The 26051-nt window shown below is 42.8% G+C and overlaps 1 protein-coding gene across 5 annotated transcripts in view; it reads right to left on the reverse strand.

The window, feature by feature from the left end:
- Nucleotides 1–3769: 3769 nt before the first annotated feature.
- NETO1 (neuropilin and tolloid like 1) overlaps nt 3770–26051 on the reverse strand; it is a 160231-nt gene continuing 137949 nt past the window's right edge. For 3 of the 5 annotated variants that reach the window (XM_038746527.1, XM_038746526.1, XM_038746523.1), the window contains 4 exons: nt 19986–20099; nt 11418–11976; nt 5595–5669; nt 3770–4395 (listed from right to left, as the gene is read on the reverse strand). In XM_038746527.1, coding sequence (XP_038602455.1) covers nt 5609–5669; nt 11418–11976; nt 19986–20099 — 734 coding nt within the window. In that variant the 3' untranslated portion in view covers nt 3770–4395; nt 5595–5608. The other 2 variants (XM_038746525.1, XM_038746524.1) reach the window with 2 other exon arrangements.

Consider the following 26051-nt stretch of genomic DNA (forward strand, 5'->3'; position numbering starts at 1 on the left):
AGCTGAGGATAGGCAATGGTTATTAATTCTTTTCTATTAAGTCCAAGGTTTATTATCATTATCATCATTGTTATTGCTAATAATCATGATAACAACAACAATGATCTCACTGTGGGAAGGGAATATGTCTCGTACTGTTATTTTGTACTCTCCCAAGCATTTGGTATGGTGCTCTGTACACAGTAAACTCTCAATAAATACAACTGATTGATTGTTGTTGTTAAACACTTACTATGAGCCAGGCACTGTACTAAGCACTGGGGCAGGTACAAGATCACTGGTTGGACACAATCTCCTGTCTGATATGGGGCTCTGTCTTCACTCTACAGATGAGGAAACTGAGGCACAGAGAAGTTAAATTACTTTCTCAAGGTCACACAGCAGACAAGCGGCGGAACCGGGAGTAGAGCCCAGATCCTCTGACCCCCAGGCCTGTTGTGCTCATTCCACTAAGCCATGCTATAATAGTATTCAAGCACGTACTATGTGCCAAACACACGTGTCTGTTGTGTGACCTTTGGCAAGTCATTTCACTTCTCTGTGCCTCAGTTACCTCACCTGTAAAATGGGGATTAAGACTGTGAGTCCCATGTGGGACAGGGACTGTGTCTGACCTAATTAGTTTTTATCTACCTGAGTGCTCAGTAGAGTGCCTGACACTTAACAAATACCGTAAAAAACACCATGCTGTGGTAAATGCTTAGCATAGTGCAAGTGCTTACTATAGTACTTTGCACACAGTAAGTGCTCACTAAATATGATTGAATGAATGAATAAATGAATGGGGTAGAAACAAGTTGGACCAGGCAGAAACAGTGCTTCTCCCATGTGGGGCTCATAATCTAAGTAGATTTTATACTGATTTCTCCTGAATTTTCCATTTCCCCTCCTTTTAGCTGTTTTCAGGTGGTTCATATTTAAGGATGGTATTCAGGAGATGGCACTGCACACCTTTAAATGCAGGACTTGAGGATGTTCACTACTGAGGTTTGCTAGAACAGCACATCACTCGTTGGCCAGGTGTATGGCGAGATAAACAATGTTGATGTAGGAAGGAAAGCAAGATGGCACTTCCTCTAACACTTCTCTTTCCCAAATTCCCTCTACCCTGACAAATCCTCCACATGTGGATACATTGTTTGCAGTTCAGAGAAAGAGCTCTGTGTGGAGATGGGAACTCTTTGAACATCCTTTTAAATCTCTTATGGGTCAATGTATTCTGGCGCCTGCACAAGATGAATTCTCACTGAAAAGAAAAATTTTAATCCATCTTTCCTAACTAATCACAGTTGCCCTCTGGTTTCAAGTTGGCAAATGGAGGACATGGTGTGGAGGAGTTTGTATTAGTCGGTTAGGACTGGCTGAGGCTTTTGGTTGATTTTCCCTAGGATGGTCTCACTATGCCTAAGCCTACTGTCTATTCTGAGCTGTCTCCCAGTTCCACTGCCAGTCAGCTCAGACACTAGGGACACGCTGACAATCCCCAGGGAACCGCAGAGAGTGACACAAGGCTCAGGGTTGGAAATCCCAAAACATACTATTACCTCTTTCTGAAAGGGTTCTTCCTGCAAACATTTCTTCGATGTAGAGCATTCATTCGCCCTGTTCAGGTGTGGATCCAGTCCAAATATTTACAATGACAAGTTATTTCAAAAAATCTGCCATCCCTTTCAAGACTTAGCCACCATTAAGGTCATGCGGTAACCACTAAAGCAAATAGTATTGACAAAGAATAAACAAAAGAGTTGGTTGTGGACAGCAGGGGTGTTGTTACCCAGGCAGATATGAAACTGGGGGTGTGGCTCTTTCACTGGGCTAGAGTTGCCCACAGCAGGGTGGTTCCACTCCTATAGTAGAGGCAACAGAAAGGACAAGAGGGCTCGACACAGTTACCTCAGGATGAATGGAAACCCAGGAATCCCCAATAGCCCAGTGGAAGATGTTCAAATAGGAGACCAATCAGAGAATCGGCCAGAAATCAAATTTCCTGGGATCTGTGGGTACTTAGATTGGTCTACATTTCTTCTACTCCTCCCTTCTGTGTCACCTTTGCATTTATGTACTCTTTACGTACTTGATATTCTCCTCATCCTCAGCCCAGCAGCACTTAAGTGCATACCCATGATTTATTTTAATGTCTGTCTCTCCCTCTAGGCTTTATGCTCCTTGAGGGCAGGGAATGTGTCTACTAACTCTGGTGTAGTGCACTCTTTGAAGTACAGTAGTCTGCACACTGTAGATGCTCAATAAATTCCATTGATTGATTCCTTGATTGATATAAATGAACATCATTATTTGACTTTGGAAGAAATGGTTAAGGATCAAGTGTGCTGACATGTGGGGGTAAATGCACTGATCAATAAATGAGCATCTTTATTTGACATTGATGATAAAGGACCTTCAGTAACTTCATTTTTGATGCCTTCTCCCTCTGCTTGCCCAAGTAGTTTGCTAGTCCAGATTCTCACCCCCTTTTGGGTGAGAGCCCTCAGGGGGCAGTCTCTGTAACAGTTGGAATTGGATCTCCTGAAGTGGATGAAGAGACAGGCTGCAGACTACTCAAAACAAAAAAAAATCCTACAGACCGAGAAATCTTCATGCCCGGTCCTGGTATCACTGCCCCAGAGCAAAGCCTGTAGCTGCCATTACACCCATACCTTCCACTCCACCGTTGGTTCACTAGTTGATTGGTGTTGGTAACTCAACATCAAAAGGATTTGATTCAAATCCTGGAAAGTCTAATAGACATGATGGAACAAAACTTACAGGGAAAAATTATCTCTTCAAAAGGAAAGTTTCAAAAAAAAAAACCCTTAAAAACAACTTAAATACCTATCAGTTGGCCCTTTTATCCAGTTAAAAAAGGGAATTTTATGGGCGGGGGAATGCAAAATAAATTATAACAATTCTCTTCTCCAAAAGGTTAGGACTATAAACAAGGTTTAACAAAACTAGCAAATAACTAATTTAGAAAGTTGGGCCAGAAAACATATTTTTTAAATATTCCAATTAAGAAAAAGTGAATTTACAAAATAGCAAAGTATAAAATTATACACTATAACATGAAAGAGGAAATTTCTTTGTCATTATTAAGATGAAAGTCCAAAAATTGCTCTTTCTATCAGCACTTTCAGTTGATAAGGTATGTTTTCTTAAGAATTTGGCATTTTTTTCAAAATGGCAGATTCAGTTTTGGCACTAGCTTTTTTAAAATTTATTTTAGAGGTGTTCACTATGAATTAAATCCAAATAAAAAATCAAAGTCTATGTCCCATTCAAACTGTATTTTCAAGCTGTAAAGTTTGAAGGGTGATTTAAAAATAATTCAATTATGAAAGATAGGTTTTGACAATCTAGTTGAATTGGCTAAAAAAAGTGCTGTTTTTTTAATTTTCATTTTCCTCAGCAATCTGGATCCAGAGACTGATATTGCAAGGGCTTCTAATTAGGTTCGTGTGGCCAACGGTCCAAACTGCACTGAAAAATGAAGGTGTGAATGAGATATCTGGGGTGTCATTTTGATCTAAAACCCTCAGCAATCCATTGCAGCTGCTCCTTTTGTGAGAGCCCGTCTGTGTAGCTAAGCAATAACCACTAAATGATCAATTCCACACTTACATAAATGATTTTCCAATCTGGAGTGGAGCATCTCTTTTCTCTTCGTTGTCAAAGCACGTGAATGTTCACGAAAAATTTTAAAATAAAAGATTTATGGAAATTTATGATACCTCATTATGAAGAAATCTGAAAGCCAGAATGTGAAAATTACTCTGGAACATTTTGTATTAATTTATCCTTTGTAAAATAAAATTTTTCCTTAAACTTGGGATAGGAAATTATTATACATAGTTTTGCGTCTCTTTTCATAAAAAGTTACAAGTAGCAAGCACTTGATGCAAATAAATGCAACAGTAACAGGGGTATTTATGAATGCATGCTTTTTACAATGTTTCTAATGAAAGGACTCTTTGCCAACTCAAGTATCCAGCATAGACATGCAGCAGCATAGTTTCTCAAATTGTCAGTTATTCATATTGCTAAATGCTTAACAAATAAACAAAGGTTTCTATGGAAGTTCTTAGTAATGGTTAAATACCTGATTTCAATAAATTGTTCCTGAAACTGGGTGACTTACTTTGTGAAAAAACAAACAAAAATAAATTACTGCAATAAGTGGAAAAAAAATCCATCATTTTCCTATGGCAATCTCCATTTTACCACACTACAGGAAGAGTTGATTGGAGTCCATAAAACTTCTAGCAGATGTCTCCAAGGTCGATATTTTCACATTTCATTGGAGCGTGTTCAAAAATCCCCCAAGAGTGCATCATTTTCAAGCAGTTTATACGATGAAAATATCGTACTTGTAACACAAAGTTCATGGAAAAAAAGTTTCTTTCACATATCGCACAATAAACAAGTGGGTAACAAAGACACGAACAACAGAGAAAGAAAAGTAAAAGTCACAATCAAAACGAAGCTGTGATGGTCTTAATCAGGAACTAATTTCTTCTTCAAGTTTCCAGTAAATCTCAAAAATGTATTTAAAAACTAAGGAGCACTTGGTGGCCAGCAACCAAATTACAAAAGAAACATCTTTGTGCAGCAGGGGTCTTGCAGAAGGAACAATGCATGTCTGTAATTCTTAGGTTTGAATAAAGGCAGTGGAATGAATTTAGAAATACTGCATGTCCACTGGTCACAATTCACTAAAGATTTTTCTTTTTCACAGTCCCCATGTTTGTATAAACAGTTCTTCTCTGAAAATAAAGCACAGTGAAAATAGTTTCTCCCCATGAAAAAAGTATACAAATATATCTATATATCACATAAACACAAAATACTGTGGGTGCTTCGGAGAATTCGAAGAAATGAACTGATAATGAATCAATTGGCTTGGCTATGCAAAGAATAAATATTAAAATGAGACCGCTAAAACCTAAGAATCTGACCTTTCAGAATCCTAATGATTAAAACGAATGGATGACAAATTGTTATTTTCTGTGTCATAAAAGCAGTTTTATCATTAGGGGTTTGTCTTTGGGTTTTATATCTCTCATCCTGCATCTCATTTTCATAAAATAAAAATGAAACATCACAGTCATGCGATACACTAATCTTAAAACAATATGGACGTTTAGCAGGGTTTGTGTGTGTTTAAACAAAATAATAATTATTATCCATCATGAAGCACTGACTCTTGATTATTCATGGGTTGGAAATCTGGTCTGTGGATTATTCAAACACCTGATTTCCCTTCAGGTGCTTCCCAGTGACATTTCGAAGGGTGCAATTGCAATATGAAACCCGTGAGATTTAGTACATTGATCATAGTTCTTGGGAAAGATATGGTGATAGAAGGAAATGGGAAGTTATGGAATAAAATTAGGGTTTTGGATTACTTGAAAACATCAAATATCCATTCCCCCGCCCCATGGATAATCAAGTGAACGGAGAATGAATGCACTTACAATCTCTCTACAGTCAAATGTCCAAACTGACAAAATGTCCAGCATATTCCTTAAGAACTACCAGGCACATAAAACGAAACAAACACAACAAATTTTCATTGGCCTCCAAGTATTTTTGCTTACCTTGAGTTTTCCTTCTAGACCCTAGTGGTGTTGTATTCAGATTCATGTTTGCTTAGAGACCCAATGAGGCAGAACCTGGAATGTTATGGCTATTTCATTCAACAAAGAAATGTTTGCACAAAAGAAAAAGAAACATATGCATCCACACTTTTAATTAAAAGTAAACCTGGTAATCTGGGCAAACTATTCAAACACAGTGGTTTGCAGAAAACATTAAAACCTGAAGAGATTTGGGATACTTAACTAAAACAAATGTTTAAAGAGAAAAAGGAGAATTATCAAGAAAAATGAAATCCCAAAAGCTCAAAATGCATGCAAGACAAATATTTGGGATTTAAAATATCTGGTTTCTACCCAATTTTCCTTTTTTGCTAATGTTTTCTTTTCATTATTCATAGCCATTTTCAGAATATCAAATGACAAAAATGACTTTTGAATTGAAAATCAAGCAACAATCCACCGAACTTACTCTCCCTGACAAAACTACTTTTGCAATATTTTTTCTCAGGAAAATATTCAGAATTCCATAGGGAATTTGAGGTCATTTAGAGTCATAATATTTTTCCAGATACTGGGAGGGAAATGAATTTTCTTAAAATGGCCCAGACTATGGTACAAAATTTTGCTACATCATTCATTTTATACAAAGTAATAGTTCACAAAAATGTGAATTCCTGCTTTAAAGATAATACAGTCAGTTCTTCTGTATTGTTTGTTTTCACAGTATATTTTGGGGAGAACAGTGAGGCATTAAAAATTGTTCTTCCCACAACATTCATCTCTGATAGAACATGATGATGGGCCAGAAGAAAGGATTCTGCACATTATCAGTGTCAGTCAAGGCACAAGTCTTAGAGTATGAGTTTTTGGGAATGCATCTCCCATATTATAGGAGAAATGATTGAATTTCCCTGTATTATATCATATTCAAATACAGAGATGCCCTGTCTTTATTTGAATGCTACCTGTAATTAGAGCTCCTCTTGATTTTCAGAAGGCAGTGATGATATCAGGCCCAGTGCAAGATATGAACAAAGTCCCTCCAGAGTTCAGGAGTGCAAGGCAATGAAGGAGCTCATTAAGGGCTGGAAACAAGTCTGCTATCTCTCCCAAGCACTTAGTGCAGTGCTCTGCACATAGTAAGGACTCAATAAATGCCACTCATTAATTAATGGTTGCCTGGGTCCCAATCCTGACCCCAGCATGCAGTGTGGGATTTTTCCCACACACACACTTCTGTACTTAATAGTGAAATAGAGAAGAGCACCATAGGTCCCTTCATGCCCAGCTACCTGAAATAATCAGATATTCAAAACAGTAGAAACTGGTTCTTTCAAATACCTTGAGGTCAAGTGTGTGTGTGTGTGTGTGCGTGTGTGTGTGTGTGTGTGTGTGTGTGTGTGTGTGTGTGTGTGTGTGTGTGTGTGTGTGTGTGTGTATTGCTTTGTCCAGGTATCCAAGGCCAATAAAAGAGGTAGAGGTTACTTACTGCAATATGCAGCAGCCTTTGTCGTGTTGTTCCCGTTACAGACCATTTGGACATTTCCAGAATGGCTGTCTGTACAGGACTATTGGCTACCTAGTTCTGGTTCTGGTCCAAGAGTAATGGTAGTAGTAGAAGGAGGAGGAGTAGCATTTATTGAGCTCCCTTTCCCTTCACATCTGGCAGAACACCATCCTCCCCAACTTCAAAGCCCTTCTGAAATAAAATCTCCTAGTTCTGGTTCTGGTCCAAGAGTAATGGTAGTAGTAGAAGGAGGAGGAGTAGCATTTATTGAGCTCCCTTTCCCTTCACATCTGGCAGAACACCATCCTCCCCAACTTCAAAGCCCTTCTGAAATAAAATCTCCTCCAAGAAGCATTTCCTGACCAATCCCCTATCTCCCCATCCTATTTAATAATAATAATGATGGCATTATGTGAAGCACTTACTATGTTCTAAGCACTGCTCTAAGCGCTGGGGGAGATACAAGGTAATCAGGTTGTCCCAGGAGGAGCTCACAGTCTTACTCCCCATTTTACAGATGAGGTAACTGAGGCACAGAGAAATTAAGTGACTTGCCCAAAGTCACATAGCTGTTAATTGACGGAGCTGGTATTAGAACCCATGACCTCTGACTCCCAAGCCCGTGCTCTTTCCACTAAGCCATGCTGCTTCTCTAATTTCAGATCACTACTGCATTACCCATGCACTTGAGTCCTTACCCACTAAGTGTTTACCTTCAACAATACCCTCTCAAACACCTAGAATGGTGCTCCTCACAAGATAGGAGCTAAATGAATTACTCCCCTTGCCACTCTGCCTTCTCCGCTTCCTCTCCCAACATTTAGTTAATCTTCACCAGGCCCTGAGCTGAGGCAAACATTTTTCTCTCCCATGGTTCCAGTGCCATAGGGATGATCTGCCCAGAGGTCCTCCAGAGGCAGTTTAAGCCCCCCAAGCAAGAAGGTGCCTCCTTCCTGGCTGGCACTGCCATCCTCCATCATTGTTAGTTAAGCAGCAGTGACTCTGGGCAGCCAAGAACAAGCCAGCTGAGGCCAGTCACCACAGCTCATGGCTACTTAAACGCCTCCACAGTGGTTCCTAGTGGCTTGCCAGGATGGGCACCGAAGCTGGGGGTGATAGTAGCCCTGATAAGCCTGAAAGTCCAGTGGTGGCGACTGAAATCCTTCAGGCTAATGGGCCTAGCCAAGAGTAGTGTCCTGCTGGCATGGGTCAATGAGGACTGTTGCCCTTCTGGCCCTTTTCCAGGGGCTAGCTATGGCAGCTGTCCATAATAATAATAATAATAACAATAATAATAATAATAACTGTGGCTTTTGTAAATCACTTACGTTGTACCAGGCACTATATTAAATGCTGTGGTGAATACAAGTAAATATGGTTGGATACAGTCCCCTCCCACATGGAGCTCATGGTCTTGAACCCCATTTTACAGATAAGGTAACTGAGGCACAAAGAACTGAAGTGACTTCCTCAAGGTCACACAGCAGAAAAGTGGTGGAGCCAGGATTAGAACCCAGGTCCTTCTAACTCCCAGGCCTGTGCCTATTCACTAGGTCAAGCTATTTCCCTTACCCAGAAGGTCCTTACCCAAGAGGCTGTGGGTGAGACTTTAATGGCTTTGTTCCTTCATTCAGTCATATTTATTGAATGCTTACTGTGTGCAGAGCACTGTACTAAGCACTTGGGAAGTACAAGTCGGCAAAATGGTCCTGTGGTGGTAATCCCCTGGAGAGAATCACCCTGCTTCCCCCTAAACCAGAATGGGTGATAAAGTCTGCTGGGAGCTCTCCCCCTTCTAGACTGTGAACCTGTTGTTGGGTAGGGACAGTCTATATGTTGCCGACTTGCACTTCCGAAGCATTTAAGTGCTTAGTACAGTGCTCTGCACACAGGAAGCGCTCAATAAATATGATTGAATGAACTTAGTACAGTGCTCTGCACGCAGTAAGCGCTCAATAAATGCGATTGAATGAATGAATGAATGAATGCTAGTCCACAGCTGCAGTATGGAGGGGACTCTGATCTCCTTCAATGATTATAGTATGACCCCAGGATCTCACTAGCTGGGAAATGAGTCTGGTTAGCTCATCGTCTAGCCTGTAAGCTCATTGTGGGCAGGGAATGTGTCCGTTCAGTGTTACACTGTACACTCCCAACTGCTTAGTACAGTGCTCTGTACACAGTAACTGCTGTACACAGTAAGTGCTCAATAAATACAACTGCATGAATGAATGAATGGTCACATTAGAAAAGCAGGATGAACCAAATAGCTCAGCCTTAACTAATGGGGCAGTAGGGAGTCTAAATGACAGGTTAGACATTGGTCATCTAAATCAGGGAGGGTACAGGCTGGACATTTCTTCTGTTCTGGCCTTTGATTCTCTATGCAAGGTATTTGCCTATCTTGTTATCCTGCCTCTATGATTGTCAGGAATTTAATAATAATAATAATAATAATGGCATTTATTAAGTGCTTACTATGTGCAAAGCACTGTTCTAAGCACTGGGGAGGTTACAAGGTGATCAGGTTGTCCCACGGGGAGCTTACAGTCTTAATCCCCATTTTACATGTGAGGTAACTGAGGCACAGAGAAGTTAAGTGACTTGCCCAAAGTCACATAGCTGACAATTGGCGGAGCCAAGATTTGAACCCCTGACCTCTGACTCCAAAGCCCAGGCTCTTTCCACCGAGCCATGCTTGCTTCCACACGCTGCTTAATCTGGGCCAGGGTGGAGATTTTAGTAGTTTAAGCACCATTCTGTTTTCTAGAGTTATCGCAAGAGCTGGTGCTGTCATTGCGGTTTGCTTCACTACTGCAGATGAGTCTTCACCAGTGGAAAAGCAACCTTCAGTTTGACTGGTCCAAATCTGTTGTCTTGCAAAATCCCACTGGATTCCAGAAATCTCTGACTGCCTGTGGTCTGAGAACTTCCATCACCCTCACAAAAGTTTACTCTCCTGGATTGGTTCTTCCTCTAGACTCTGAAGTCTCTGTGGTCAGGGAATGTATCTCCAACTCTGTCGTACTGTAGTCTCCCAAGTGCTTAGTACAATGCTCTGCACACAGTACATGCTCAATGACTATCATTGATTGATTGGGGATTGACTCCAGGCTTGCAAAGACTCAGCTCTGGAAAATGGGCTAGAGTCCTGGGGTCGTGGTCTTCTGGATCATTTTTTGATAAAAATGTCCAGGACATGTTTTCCTAGTCCTCAAGAATCTCCAGTGATTGTCTATTCATCTCTGTGTCAAATAGAAACTCCTCCTCTTTGCCTTTAAAGCACTCAATCATCTTGCTCCCTCCCAGCTCACCTCTTTACTCACCTACTATTACCAACCAGCACATTTCTCTCCTCTAGTGCTTGCCTTTTCCCTGTATGTCGATCTCGTCTATCTTGCCACTGACCTATCGCCCGCATTGTGCCTTTGGCTCTCCCTCCCTCTCTCCTCATATCCAACAGACAATTACTCTCCCTCCCTTCAAACCTTATTGAAGGCACGTCTCCTCCAAGAGGCCTTCCGTAATTAAGCCCTCTTTTCATTGTCTTCCAATCCTTCTGCATCATTCTGACTTTCTCCCTTTGTTCTTCTCCCCCTTTCAGCCCCACAGCACTTATGCACCTATCTGTAATTTATTTATATTAATGTCTGCCTTACCCTCTAGATGGTAAGCTGATTGTGGGCAGAGAATGTATCTGTTTATTGTTATAATTTACTCTCCTAAGAGATTAGGGCAGTGCTCTGCACACAGTAAGCACTCCATAAATGCAATTGACTGACTGACTGACCTCGCCCCAGGGCCTGGGGCAGAAGGGCTGTCCAGTGACTTAGCTCCCGATTGGCCATTTCAATAGAGTCCACATGAGAAATCACCATAGTGACCATGGTAACAGGGATGTGACCACTACCATCACTGCCATGGGTACATGAGACCCAGAAAAACATCAAGGATTTGGACCAGAATCAGATTACCAACAGGTAGCTCATAGGGTCACTCAGAACCCGGGGAACCCCTGGATATTGGAGTGCTGACCACCTCTGTATTCTCTCCCGCCCTTAGTGCAGTGCTCTGCACACAGGAAAAACAAGAAGGAGTGACCCACACATGACTCACACCCAAAATATTCACCCTCATCCCCTATTACCAGCAACGTCAGCTTGTACAATAGGGGAGGGAGGAAATCAAAATATTAATGGAACTTCTAAGAGAAAGAAAACAATTTAGCAATGTAAGAAAAATACATGGAACTAAGATATTCAGGGACAATAAAGTCCTCACATCATACTCGCCATCAAAAATCTATGGATACTGACCGCTGGACAGCTTTCTCATGCCTGGACAGCCTGTGGCTTGTGGTTGGTACCTCTTCTATTTCATCCACTTCACCCGCGTCAGCAGCGTCCTGGGAATAGCTATGTTTCATGACCAAAATGTTTCTCCTGTTTGGGGGCTGGATGAGGGGCTTGGTGGGTTGGGTTGGAATTTCGGTCAAGACAGAAGCATCTCTTGTGCTGAGGTTACTCCGGCTGCCCTTAGTGTTGGACAGCTGTGAGCCACAGTGATGGTCGTGAATACATTTTGAGGACGACCTCCGTAGTTTATGGTAATTTTCAAAGTCATCTGCAACATCTGCAAAATCTGCTGCAGAAGCTGACCCCCTTAGAGTGCATAGCTCATAGTGAGGTGGCTCAAACACCTCTTGGAACATCGTCTGGTCAAAGTCGGGTTTCCTCGGGACAAATTTTTTCCGAGGCTGTTTGATCTGGACGATAACTGAGACAATGATAAGGATGATGACAATGCAGGACGTCACCCCAATGATGGTTCCGCTGGTATTGGTGAGCTGATCCAGGAGATTCGCCTTTCTCTTTTCTGAGAGTTTTGGAAGAAAAAAGAAATTCTCAGAATGAATGATGGATTAACAAGTAATAATAACAATAATGTTGGTATTTGTTAAGCACCTACTATGTGCCGAGGACTGTTCTAAGTGCTAGGGTAGATACAAGACAATCAGGTTGTCCCACATGGGGCTCACAATCTTAATCCCCATTTTACAGACGAGGTAACTGGGGCACAGAGAAGTTAAGGGTGCCCAAAGTCACACAGCTGATAAGTGGTGGAGCCAGGATTAGAACCCATGACTTCTGACTCCCAAGACCATGCTCTTTCCACTAAGCCATGCTGCTTCTCTTAAGTAGTTAAGAGGTCATGGCTAATTTGGAATGAGAGCTAAACTACTGATGATGCCTCAATCCCACTTCTCTTCTGCCTCTCTTCCATCTGTCATCCACCTCCATACCTCATTTATACTTTTCTTCTTACCTGGGACTCCCTCCCACTTCACATCCACTTGGCCTCAGTCCCCTGTAGCTTCAAAGCCCTTCTGAAATCATGCTAATCAAGCAATGGGAAGCTTGGGAAGCAACACGGCTTAGTGGAAAGAGCCAGGTGGCTTGGGAGGTAGAGGATGTGGATTCTAATCCCAGATCCACAACTTGTCAGCTGTGTGACCTTGGGCAAGGCACTTAACTTCTCTAGGCCTCATCTGTAAAATGGGGATTAATACTGTGAGCCTCACGTGGGACAACCCAATTACCTTGTATCTACCCCAGCATTTAGAATAGTGCTTGGCACATAGAAAGTGCTTAACAAATACCATTATTATTATTATCAGTTAGTCAATCAATGGTATTTATAGAGCAATCACTGTGTGCAGAACACTATATTAAGTGCTTGAGAGAGAGTACACTGCAGTTAGAGTTAGCAGATATGATCTCTGCCTTCAAGAAGCTTACAATCTACTAGGATTGTAAGGCCTTTCCTCCTAGAGGCCTTCTTGATTTTACCTTAGGTACTCTATTACTTTCCCCATCCATAATTTAGTTTAGTTTTTGCCTCTTCTACTAGATTTTAAACTCCCTGAGCTAGAGATAATATCCATTAATCCTATTATACTCTCGTCTGCTTAGTTCAGTGCTTTTCAGAGAGCAAACATTCACTAAGTAATATTGTTTGACTGACTGCAATTAATCTCTAGAGTGACGGGCAGGACACTGCCATCTAATTCTACCAAGCTGATACAATGTCTGCATGTTCTTATTGGAGACAAAAAGACACTGCTCTTTGGTGGACCAATAATAACCATGTAAATATCAATAACATCCTCCTCGTCTTACAAGTCCACAACCTCAGCATTACCCTGGATTCACCTCTGTCCTTCAACCTGCATATTCAGGCAGTCACTAAATCCTGGTAGTTCTACCTGCTCAATAGCTCTAGAATCTGCCCCCTCCTCTACACCTAAACTGCTACCCAGCACTAGTCAAATTTCATTTCAACTACTGTGTCAACCTCCTTGCTGACATCCCTGCATCCAGCCTCTCCCCTTACAAAAAGAGTGTGGCTCAGTGGAAAGAGCCTGGGCTTGGAGTCACAGGTAATGAGTTCTAATCCCAGCTCTGTCACTTGTTTGCTGTGTGGCCTTGGGAAAGTCACTTCACTTCTCTGGGCCTCAGTTCTCTCATCTCTAGAATGGGGATTAAAAGTGTAAGCCCCATGTGGGACAACCTGATTACCCTGTATCTCACCCAGCGCTTAGAACAGTGATTGGCACATAGTAAGCACTTAACAAATACTGTCATTATTATTATTATTTCCAGTCACACTTCATTATGCTGTTCACAGCTCTCCACTCCTCAGTAACCTTCAATGGTTGTCTACCCATCTCTGTAGCGAGTCCAAACTTCTATCTTCAAGGCACTCAAGTCTTCTCAGCCCAAATTCCCTTCTCCTGGCCCTATTCTCCCTTCCTTCTGCATCACCTATGCACTTGGGTCCAAACCCTCTAAACACTTTGATACTTAACCCACTCCCAGCACCCCAGCCCGTGTTCTTTCCACTAGGCCACACTGCTTCTCAGTGGTGATTCTCAATACAACATTTACTCTATAATAATCTCCTGTGGGGTTAGTGCAGTATTCTGAATAATAATAACAATAATGGTATTTGTTAAGCGCTTACTATGCACCAAACATGTGCCAAGTAGATACATGGTAATCAGTCTGGACACAGTCCCTGTCCCACATGGGGTTTACAGCCTTAATCCCAATTTTATTGATGAGGTAATGAGGCAAAGAGAAGTTAAGTGACTCGTCCAATGTCACACAGCAGACAAATGGTGGAGCTGGGTTTGGAACCCACATCCTCTGACTCCTAAGCCTGTGCTCTTGCCACTAGGCACACTCAAAAAATACCACTGACTGACAAGAAAAAAAAAATATTCAGCCCGGATGACCCGCCTCTTGGGGTCCAGCATCGTCTAGGACTTGCCCCTTCCTGGGGAAATGCCCCCCCTCCCCAATCACACAGTCACTTTCACAAGAGTGCAACCTCAGCTCCCTGCCTCTCCAGCCATCAGCCCTCAACCCCCTCCCAAGAGCAGGGCAACATCCGAAGACTTCAGAAAGCTGGCACTTTGGAATCAGAGGCTGAGTCCTGATCTGACCTGTCCAAGTCCTGTTCATTTTCCTACCTCTGCCCTTATCTTATGATTCCTGTCATTTTAAATGTGATTCCCATGTCTGGATTTGCTTTCTGTAATTTAGTTCCCTTTTCAATCAATCAATCGACCATATTTTTTGAGTGCATACTGTGTGCAGGGCACCATATTAAGTCTTTGGGAGCATATAATACAACAGAGTTGGTAGACACCTTCCCAGCCCACAAAGAGCTAACAGTCTAGAGGGGGAAACAAATAAATAAATAAATTATGGAAAAGTGATTTAGAACCCAAGTCCTTCTGACTCCCGGTCCCGTGCTCTATCCCCTATGCCAGAGCATGGCTTCTCTACCTAAGTGCTGTGGGGATGAGGGAGGGATGAATAAAGGGAGCAAATCAGGGTGTTGCAGAAGGGAGTGGGAAAACAGGAAATGAGGGCTTAGTTAAGGTCTTTTCTACGGGCCTGCCCTCCCTGACCTCCTTGACCTGAGTTGTGATCCCTCTGTGAGACAGGGACCATATCTGAACAGCTGATCCAGTTTTACTCCATTGCTCAACACAGTGCCTTGCACACAGAAAATACCATATCTCACTATAGAGGGAAACTCTCCATTTTTTAGGTTCCCAGTAGAATGAATCATAGGCAGTGAGAGGTGACCAGAATCTCCTAAGGAGCCTGTCCCAACCTTCCTGGTAATAATAGTAGTAATTTTGATATTTTGTAGGTGCTTACTAAGTGCCAGGAACCTTACAAAGCACTAGGGTGGATACCAGAAAATTGGGGTGGACACAGTTCCTGTTCCACTGGGGGCTCGCACCCTTAATCCCAATTTTACAGATGAAGTAACCAAGGCACAGGGAAGTGAAGAGGATGGCCTCCCCAGCTCTCTTCAAGAACATTTGAGCTCAGGTTGGATCACGCTGGGACTCTGACAGGGCCTTAACAATCCCTGAATCCCCCTATAGCCCCACAGACAGATCAGGATCTTAAATCACTGAAACATCTCATTATTAGAGAAGTCATGAAATGAAGTTTGTGCCATTTGGCCCAAAACTAAAGAGTAAGTAATGTGGGTGTAAAGGAAATCAGACAGCAGCAGCAGCAGGTAGTAATTCTTGTTTTTGTTATAGTAGTTAGGGCATTTGTTAAACACTTACTATATACTAGGCACTGTACTAATCTCTATGGTAGATACAAGATAATTGGGTTAGACACAGTCCCTGTCCCACATAGGGCACACAGTCTTAATCCCCATTTTATAGATTAGTTAACTCAGACACAGAAGTTAAAGTCACTTGCCAAGGTCACTGCCATTATTATTATTATTATTAATCGCTCCTTGTTGTCTGTCTGCCCCTTCTAGACTGTGAGCCCGTTGTTGGGTAGGGACCGTCTCTATATGTTGCCAACTTGTACTTCCCAAGCGCTTAGTACAGTTCTTCGCACACAGTAAGCACTCAATAAATATGATTGAATGAATGAACAGTAAGCACTCAATAAATATGATTGAATGAATAAATGAATAGCAGACAAGTGGTGGAGCTGGGATTATAACTCAAGTAGTGATAGTATTATTGAGTGCCCAATGGGTGGGATGTTCTGTACTGCACTCTTCCAAAGAATTGGCACATTCCCTGCCCACAAGTGATAAGAACTAAGCAGCAGACTTAAAATAAGTCCGATACACAGTGCCTCTGGGAATAGGAGGGAACAGAGCAACATCTATATGAGAATGAACTGTAAGTTTGTTGTGGGCAAGGAATGTGTCTACCAACTCTGTTATATTGAACTCTCCCAAGCACTTAATACACTGCTCTGCAAACAGTAAGCACTCCACAGAAACAACTGATTGAAAAAAAGGCTAAGACTGTTCAGTCTGGAAAGTGGAAGGCTGAGCGGAAGTTGATCATGAGAACTAAGGGAAAGACAATGATACTTGAAAGTGGTGGCTCAAAAATAAACAAAAGGAACACATTTCTTCATACAGAAGCTGGAGACTTGAAATTATTTTATCACTTGACTCTGTGCAGGCTGAACACAAAAGCAAATTAAAGATGGGTGAAAGGTCCATAATGATGTACTCAAAGGAAGGTTGCAGGTGAAGAGGGAATGATTTGAGCTGTTTTCAGAATGTCCAATTTGTGAAGGATTATTATCACTGTTATCACTGCTACTAGAGTGAAGAAATTTGGGGCTTTGTTAAATTTATTGAGCACATCCACCCTCAGAATCATGATCATGTATGTCCAGAAGTGCAATCAGCATGATCCTGCCAAGGATCCTGGTGGTCCTGCTGGAGAAAGAATCCTAGACTGACAGGCCATTGGTCCCCAAACCAGATCCTTGGCCATTGTCTTCCAAGAAGAAGTCTCATTCCTGACCTTAAAATCGAATCACTTCCATTTCTTCAAAATGCTTTCTCCAATCTTTCTCTCCTCCTCTCCATAGCCATGATTTTAATCTCTCACTTCCTCTAGCTCTTTCTCCTCTGCCTTCAAACAAGCCCATGTGTTATCCTCAAAAAATTCTTCTCAACCCTACTGTTGTCCTCCAGTTGTTTCTGTTTCATCTTCTTGCTCCTGCTCTGGTCCAAGCACCTTGAATGGACCACAAACTCCCTCTATCTTCATTTCCTCTTCACCAAATCTATGCCCAAGCCTCCATAAATTGGCTTTTCTCCTCAGATTCTTTCTTCTGCCTTACACTCCCTAAGAGTGGTCAGCCCAACAAGACTTTCTTTTGAGTTCCCTACTCTTCACTCTTCAGTCACTCTTTCAAGCCATTCATTCACTCACACTGCTTCAGCTAACTCTTCTGGATAGCTGACTCTCACCCTCCTCACCCCACCTCCAGACCCATTCTCTCACCTGATGTATAAACTCCTGATTTCTCCCGTCTCCAGGATAATGCCACAAGGATATTCCCCTGACACTTCAAACTCAGAGCATCATCATCATCATCATCAATCGTATTTATTGAGCGCTTACTATGTGCAGAGCACCGTACTAAGCACTTGGGAAGTACAAATTGGCAACATACAGAGACAGTCCCTACCCAACAGTGGGCTCACTCCTCTGCTCCTCCTCCTAATTTTCCCACCACGGTGAATGTCACTGATCCAAGAAACTTGCCATCTTGGTGTCACCTTTGGCACTTCTCTGTCTTTTATCTCCCACACTCAATCTGTCTATACCTCCTGTCAGTTTTTTCTCCCCAGTTTTCCTGGATACACCCCATCCATTCCATACTTAGAAGCATCACCTTCGTTCATACCCGCCTCAACTCTCCACTAGGTGAATGAATCAGCCGGAGCTCAGGCAAAGTTCTGTACACAGCAGATACCCAGTACAATGCCCTGCAGTCAGCTCATGTCCAACATCAGTGCTGCACACATAACAGGTGCCCAATAGTAATGATGATAAAGAGAAAGAATGATGAGGAAGAGAAGGATGAGAAGAGAGGAGGAGAAGAAGGAGAGGAAAAAAAGGAGGAGGAGGTAGAAAAGAAGGAACTATTGGGATGGTCTTCTGAATGTACATGAGGAAATAAATGAATCTGACCCAGGCTAGTTCTGAATTTAGAAGAACTTGAAGAGTCAATAGGAGGTTTAGTATCTGTTTACATCATCATCATCATCAATCGTATTTATTGAGCGCTTACTGTGTGCAGAGCACTGTACTAAGCGCTTGGGAAGTACAAATTGGCAACATATAGAGACAGTCCCTACCCAACAGTGGGCTCACAGTCTAAAAACAGTTCATCTGAGACCTGTGTCTTTGGAGCCAAACTCCCCAGTAGAATTTGGTATTTGGAATCACTTTCTCCTACCTGCCTTCTGACTGGGCCAGGAATCAATCGATCAATCATATTTATTGAGTGCTCACTGTGAGTGGAGCACAGTACTAAGTGCTTGGGAAGGTACAATATAACAAAGCATAGCTTAATGGAAAGAGTCTTGGCCTTGGAGTTAGAAGGAACTAGGTTCTAATCCAGCCTCCACCACTTTTTTTTTAATGGCATTTATTAAGTGCTTACTATATTCACAGCACTGTTCTAAGCACTGGGGAGGATACAAGGTGATCAGGTTGTCCCGCATGGGGCTCACAGTCTTAATCCCCATTTTACAGATGAGGGAATTGAGGCACAGAGAAGTTAAGTGACTTGCCCAAAGTCACACAGCTGACAATTGGCGGAGCCGGGATTTGAACCCATGACTTCTGACTCCAAAGCCTGTGCTCTTTCCACTGAGCCACGCTGCTTCTCTGTGTGATCTGTGTGATCTTCTCTATGTGCTTCTCTATGTGATCTGATCACTGTGTGATCTTGGGCAAGTGACTTAACTTCTCTGTGCCTCAATTACCTCATCAGTAAAATGAGCATAAAAACTGTGAGCCCCATGTGGGACAGGGGCTTTGTCCAACCTGACTAGTTTGTATCTACTCCAGTGCTTAGTTCGGTGCCTGACACATAGTATGTGCTTAACAAATATCACGATTATTATTATTATTATTATTATATTACAATATAGTAAGCACTTAACAAATACCATGGTGTAGTGAGAAGCAGCATGGTGCAGTGGACAGAGCATGGTCTGGGTGTCAGAAGGTTCTGAGTTCTAATCCCTGCTCTGCCACCTGTCTGCTGTGTGATCTTGGGCAAGTCACTTTACTTCTCTGTGCCTCAGCTACCTCATCTGTAAAACGGGGGTTGAGACTGTGAGCCCCACGTGGAACAGGGACTGTTTCCAACCCAATTTGCTTGTACCCACCCCAGAGCTTAGTACAGTGTCTGGCACATAGTAAGCACTAAACAAATGCCAAAGTTATTAAATGCCATAAAAAAACAAAGATGCTGGACAATTTCCCTGCCCACCCAGAAATCTGCATGACTGACTCTTTTCATTGTGATTCTTCCAGTCCCCATTACTTTTTCAGGGAAGAAGGGACAGGAGACTGGCAAACAGCTTCCAGCAGGGTGAGAAGCAGTTTTGGAGGCTAAAGATGAATGGCAGCAGTTCAAGGGACAGATGTTTCTTAGACACATCAGGGCTTTTGTCTGTGTGCCAATGGCATGAAACAGGGCACGATGCAATACAGGACTTTTCTCCCAACTGAGCAGCAGTCTCCACTTTAGACTCTGTCCTCCTCCTCAGCCCCCTGAGCTTTCCAGGGATGATAATGCTTTAGTGTTTAGGAATCAGAACAAATAGAGTGGGAGAAATTATTGCTAAGAGACAAGAAAATTTGCCACTCTGGGAACTATACATTCATTTTAATGCTCCCCTCTGAAATGCTTTCTGAAGCTCCTCCATAAATTGCTAATATCTGAAAAGTCAGCAATGAAAAGGGGTGGAGAATCTTAGTGTTCTTGAAGAGTTTTTACCTTTGCAGTGGTTTTCATCCCATGGATACACACAGTTCTGGAGTCCGTTGCACACTAATGTGTTATTAATACACATGTTACTATGGCAAAAGAATGCATTGGGTTCACAGGGAGCTAAAAGAAGAGAAAAAAATACATCAGTCATGCTCAACAGAAAATTAAACCTCACCCCTAAGAAAGAAGAGACAAGAAGAATTTGATCATAAATCACAATAAATGACCTCACGAGGGTTACTCAGTTGCTCTAATATATTAATAATTTCTTGGGAGCCAAGTAACAGGTTGATCCACTTGTGTTTATTATTAAAATCTATGCACTCGATTTTTATCGATATTGTATTCATAATCTCTGCCTACTCTCTCCCCACAAGATTGTAAACTCCCAGAGGTCAGGGATCATGACTTGAAATTCTATGTATAGTTAGCGCAGCACAAGGCTGATTGAATAAGTGGCTGCTAAAATTAAGTGCTGTGCTTTGGGATTCCCAGGGTAAGAGCAGAGCCTTTGGGGAACAGGCTCCCATTCATCCTCCCTCCCAGCCCCACATCATTTATATACCTGCAATTTATTTATTCATTTATTTATTTATGTTAATATCCATCAACTCTCCCACTAGACGGTGAGCTCATTGTGGGCAGGGAATGTGTTCTGTGTTGTATTGTACTCTTCCAAGTGCTTAGTACAGAGCTTTGCACACAGTAAGTGCTCAATAAATACAACTGAAGGAATGAATGAAGGATAGGAGTTACGGACAAAGCCAAAAGGCAGTAGACCATCCTCAAACTCCAATTCACACATTCAACCCTCCGTGTCCCCAAGCAGAGGCTGAGCTGGGCTAATGGGAATATTGCATGTTTAGCTTCCTCAATTCATAACTTACTTGAGTTTTCTCTTGGCACTCCAATCCTGGATTATTCAAATAATATTCACTCATTCAATCAAATTTATTGAGCGCTTATTGTGTGTGGAGCACTGTACTAAGAGCTTGGGAGAGTACAACATAACAATAAACGGACACATTCCCTACACACAATGAGCTTACAGTCTGGGCTACATAGACTGGCCAGTTTCAAATCAATCAATCAATGGTATTATAGTGTTTACTGTGCGCAGGGCACTGTACTACACAGCCCTACCGACAAATAGCTTACAATCTACAGGGGGATACAGGTGTTTAATTAGATCTAAGTGAGTGTTTCCCACATAGGAAAAAGCCACACCCAGCTACTGCATAAGGAGCACTGCACTGCTCATGGGAAAGACCACGGAGCCACTGAACCAATAATAATAATAAAGATAATAATAACTGTGGTATTTGTTAAGCACATACTATGTTCCAGGCACTGTACTAAGTCCTGGGGTGGACACAAGCAAATCAGGTTGGACACAGTCCCTATTCCATGTGGGGCTCACAGTCTTAATCCCCATTCTACAGACGAGATAACTGAGGCACAGAGAAGTGCTCAAGTTCACAAAACTGACAAGTGGTGAAGCTGGGATTAAAACCCAGGCCCTTCTGACTCCTAAGTCCGTGCTCTTTCCACTAGCCCACACTAATTCTCAATTTAACGCTGGCCAACTGTTCTGCTCACCAAATGAGGACAGGGCAAGAGACCTTGTGGAAAATGAAGACATCTGAAGAAATATCATGACAGCATTAAAGTTGTTCTCTTTATGGATATGTTCATTGACAACTAATCTGGCACAGACTTTTTGACTTTGGTTTGGAGGGGAATAGCCCCCTTTTCGCTTCCATTCCTGAAATCACTGGTGTGTCTAGAGGTAGGGGTGGAAGAGGAGGGTGGACCTGAAATGTCAGTGTTAAAACTAGAGGGAGGAGACCTGGCATTACTCTTTCCCCACTCCCCATGATCCTCCAACACTTCTACTGTCTGACTTTACAGACCCACCTAATAACTGATGTTGATAATTTGTTACCCAGTTAAGAAATAATAACAAAACATTCACAGGAACAGAAGGCCCCAACAATTAGCTTTTGACTGCTATATTTAGATGTGTCACAAAGGGTGAGTGAGTACACAGAAAGGCCGCAAAGGGCACACAGAGATACACAGAGGCTTCATGACCACCACTCTTCCCACCTTCAAAGCCTTACTAAAAAGCACATCTCCTCCAAGAGCTCTTCCCTGACTAAGCCCTCATTTCCCCAATTCCCTCTCTCTTCTGTGTCACCTCTGGCCTTAGAGCTGTATTCTTTAAACACTTGATATGCACCTCACCCTCAGTCTCACAGCACTTCTGTACATATCTGTAATTTATTTTCATATTCATTCATTCAATCGTATTTATTGAGCACTTACTGTGTGCAGAGCACTGTACTAAGCACTTGGGAAGTACAAATCAGGAACATATAGAGATGGTCCCTACCCAACAACGTGCTCACAGTCTAGAAGAGGGGAGACAGACAAAAAAACTAAACAAGTAGAAAGGTGTCAATAACATCAGAATAAATAGAATTATAGCTATATACACATCATTAATAAAATATAGTAAATATGTACGAATAAAATAGAGTAATAAATATGTACACCTTCCCCTCTTCCCCACTCCCCACTTTCTCTCCCCACTTCAATCCATACTTCATGCCGCTGCCCAGATTGTCTTTGTCCAGAAACACTGTGGGCATGCTACTCCCCTCCTCAAAAATCTCCAGTGGCTACCAATCAACCTACGCATCAGGCAGAAACTCCTCACTGGGGCTTCAAGGCTCTCCATCACCTCGCCCCCTCCTACCTCACCTCCCTTCTCTCCTTCTCCAGCCCAGCCCACACCCTCCGCTCCTCTGCCGCTAATCTCCTCACCGTACCTCGTTCTCGCCTGTTCTGCCGTCGACCACCGGCCCACATCATCCCCCTGGCCTGGAATGCCCTCCCTCCCCACATCCACCAAGCTAGCTCTCTTCCTCCCTTCAAGGCCCTACTGAGAGCTCACCTCCTCCAGGAGGCCTTCCCAGACTGAGCCCCCTCCTTTCTCTCCCCCTCCTTCCCCTCTCCATCCCCCCCACCTTACCTCCTTTCCTTCCCCACAGCACCTGTATATATGTATATATGTTTGTATGTATTTATTACTCTATTTATTTTACTTGTACATATCTATTCTATTTACTTTATTTTGTTAATATGTTTTGTTTTATTCTCTGTCTCCCCCTTCTAGACTGTGAGCCCACTGTTGGGTAGGGACCGTCTCTATATGTTGCCAACTTGTACTTCCCAAGCGCTTAGTAAAGTGCTTTGCACACAGTAAGCCCTCAATAAATACAATTGATTGATTGATGTACAAATATATACAAGTGCCATGGGGAGGGGAAGGGGGTAGGGCGGGGGTGGGGGGGCGATGGGGAGGGGAGAGGGAGGAGGAGAGGAAAATGGGGGGCTCAGTGAGGGAAGGCCTCTTGGAGGAGGTGAGCTCTTAGTAGGCCTTTGAAGAGAGGAAGATAGCTAGCTTGGCGGATGTGTGGAGGGAGGGCATTCCAGGCCAGAGGAAGGACGTGGGCCAGGGGTCGACAATGGGACAAGAAAGAACGAGGCACAGTGAGGAGTTGAGCAGCAGAGGAGTGGAGGGTGCGGGCTGGGCTGCAGAAGGAGAGAAGGGAGGTGAGGTAGGAGGGGACGAGGTGATGGAGAGCCTTGAAGCCGAGAGTGAGGAGTTTTTGCTTGATGCATAGGTTGACAGGTAACCACTGGAGATTTTTGAGGGGGGGGAGTGACATGCCCAGAGTGTTTCTGTACAAAGATAATCCGGGCAGCAGAGTGAAATATAGACTGAAGTGGGGAGAGACAGGAGGATGGGAGATCAGAAAGGATCTGTCTTGCCCTCTAGACTGTTAGCTCCTTTGGGGTAGGGAATGTTCTAGTCTACTCTCCTAAGTACCTAGTACAGTGTCCTATACATGGTAAGAACTCAGTAAATATCATTGATTGATTGATCAATTGGCCAGACACTGAATCCGTAAATCAAATCAGCTCTCCCCCAAGTGTCAGCTCCTGGTCCCAGAGAAACTAGGTGAGAGGGTGAGGACGGCTCAACTCAAACTATCATCGACCTATTATCAACATAAACAGCATTTATTGAGCATCTACTGTGTGCCATTCACTGTACTAAGTGCTGGGCAGAGTACAATAAAAATTAATTTATCCAATCATATTTACTGAAGGCTTACTGTATGCAGAGCACTGTACTAAGCACCTGGGAAAGTACAACAGAACCATAAACAGACACATATGCTGACCACAATGAGCTGTGGTGGTCCCTCAAGGTTCAGTTCTCAGTCCCCTTCTCTTTTCCATCTGCACGCATTCTCTTGGAGACCTCATTCGCTCCCACAGCTTCAGCTGTCTATGCAGATGATACCCATATCTACATCTCCTCTCCTGATATTTCTCCATCTCTCCAGTCTCACATATCCTCCTGCCTTCAAGTCATCTCTACTTGGATGTCCTCCTGTCACTTCAAACTTAACATGTCCAAAACCAAGGTCCTTATCTTCCCACCCAAACCATGTCCTCACCCAGAATTTCCCATCACTGTAGTCCAGTCTTCCTGTCTCACAAACCCATAACCTTGGTGTTATCCTTAACTCCTCTCTCTCTCATTCAACCCACATATTCAATCCGTCACCAAATCCTGTCGGTCCCACCTTCACAACATCATAAAATCCACCCTTTCCTCTCCATCCAAACTGCTACCACGTTAAAGCAGTCACTCATTTTATCCCACCTAGATTACTGCATCAGCCTACTTCCTGACCACCCAACCTCCTGCCTCTCTCCACTCCAGTCCATACTTCACTCTGTTGCCTGAAACATCTTTCTACAGAAATGTTTAGGACACATCACCTCCTCCTCAAAAATCTCCAGTGGTTGCCTATCCACTTCTGTATCAAACAAAAACTCTTCACCATTGGCTTTAAAGTACTCCATCACCTTGCCCCCTCCTACCTCACCTCACTTTTCTCCTTCTACAACCCAGTCCATACACTTCTCTTCTCTCGTGATAACCTTCTCACTGTGCCTTGATCTTGCCTGTCTTGCCGCCAACCCCTGACCCACATCCTACCTTTGGCCTGGAACACCCTCCCTCCTTCAATCTGCCAGACAATTACTCTCCCCAACTTCAATGCCTTACTGAAGGCATATCTGCTCCAAGAGGCCTTCCCAGACTAAGCCCGAATTTTCCTCATCTCCCATTCCCTTCTGCATCACCCTAACCTGCTCCCTTTGCTCTTCCCGCCTCTTCCAGCCCCACTGCCCATATGTATATATCTATAATTTTATTTATTTATATTTATGTCTATTTGTATTGATGTCTTTTTCCCTGCCCCCACAAACAGTAAGCTCATTGTGGTCAGGGATTGTCACTCTTTAGTGTTGTATCGTACTTTTCCAAGTGCTTAGTACACTGTTCAGCACACAGTAAGCTCTTAATAAATGTGATGGAATTGAATTGAATTGAATTGAATTCTGTATGTCTAAAGTGTAAATGGCATTGTCTCTGCCCTCAAGCAATTTACAAACTAACAGGGAGACTCACAGTCACAAAATCATTTCAAATATTGGGAGGAGGAGGAAGAAATAGGGATGAAATTCTTAATAGCCAGAGAATGGAAAGGCAATTGGGTACACAAATCAGTATTTGCAGAATCAGTTGATAGAATTTATTGAACTCTTACTATATACTGAACACTGTAGTAAGAACTTGAGAGAGTTCAAGAGTAAGTATAGGCAATTCCTGCCCATTGGGAATTTACAGAATAGAGAGAGATGACTCTACTTATATCCATAATCATTAGATCTGGCTGTTGGGGCAGAGGCAAAAACAGAAGCTTGACCTGGGAGGAGCTAGTTGTATCCTTATACTCCACTTAAATTAGGTAAGTAAGGCTAGAGAGACATTGCTTTATTTCCAGTGACAATGTATGGGGAAGTCTTTAAAATTGAACTGCCCTGTTCTTGATCCTGTCTTTGGTCAGGGGCTGTTTAGCAGAAAACTCATACATTTTGGTTGGACACTTCACTTCTCTGTACCTCAGTTTCCTCACCTGTAAA

The sequence above is a fragment of the Tachyglossus aculeatus genome, chromosome 5 (assembly GCF_015852505.1).
Source record: "Tachyglossus aculeatus isolate mTacAcu1 chromosome 5, mTacAcu1.pri, whole genome shotgun sequence".
In the NCBI taxonomy this organism is placed as follows: Eukaryota; Metazoa; Chordata; class Mammalia; order Monotremata; family Tachyglossidae; genus Tachyglossus; species Tachyglossus aculeatus.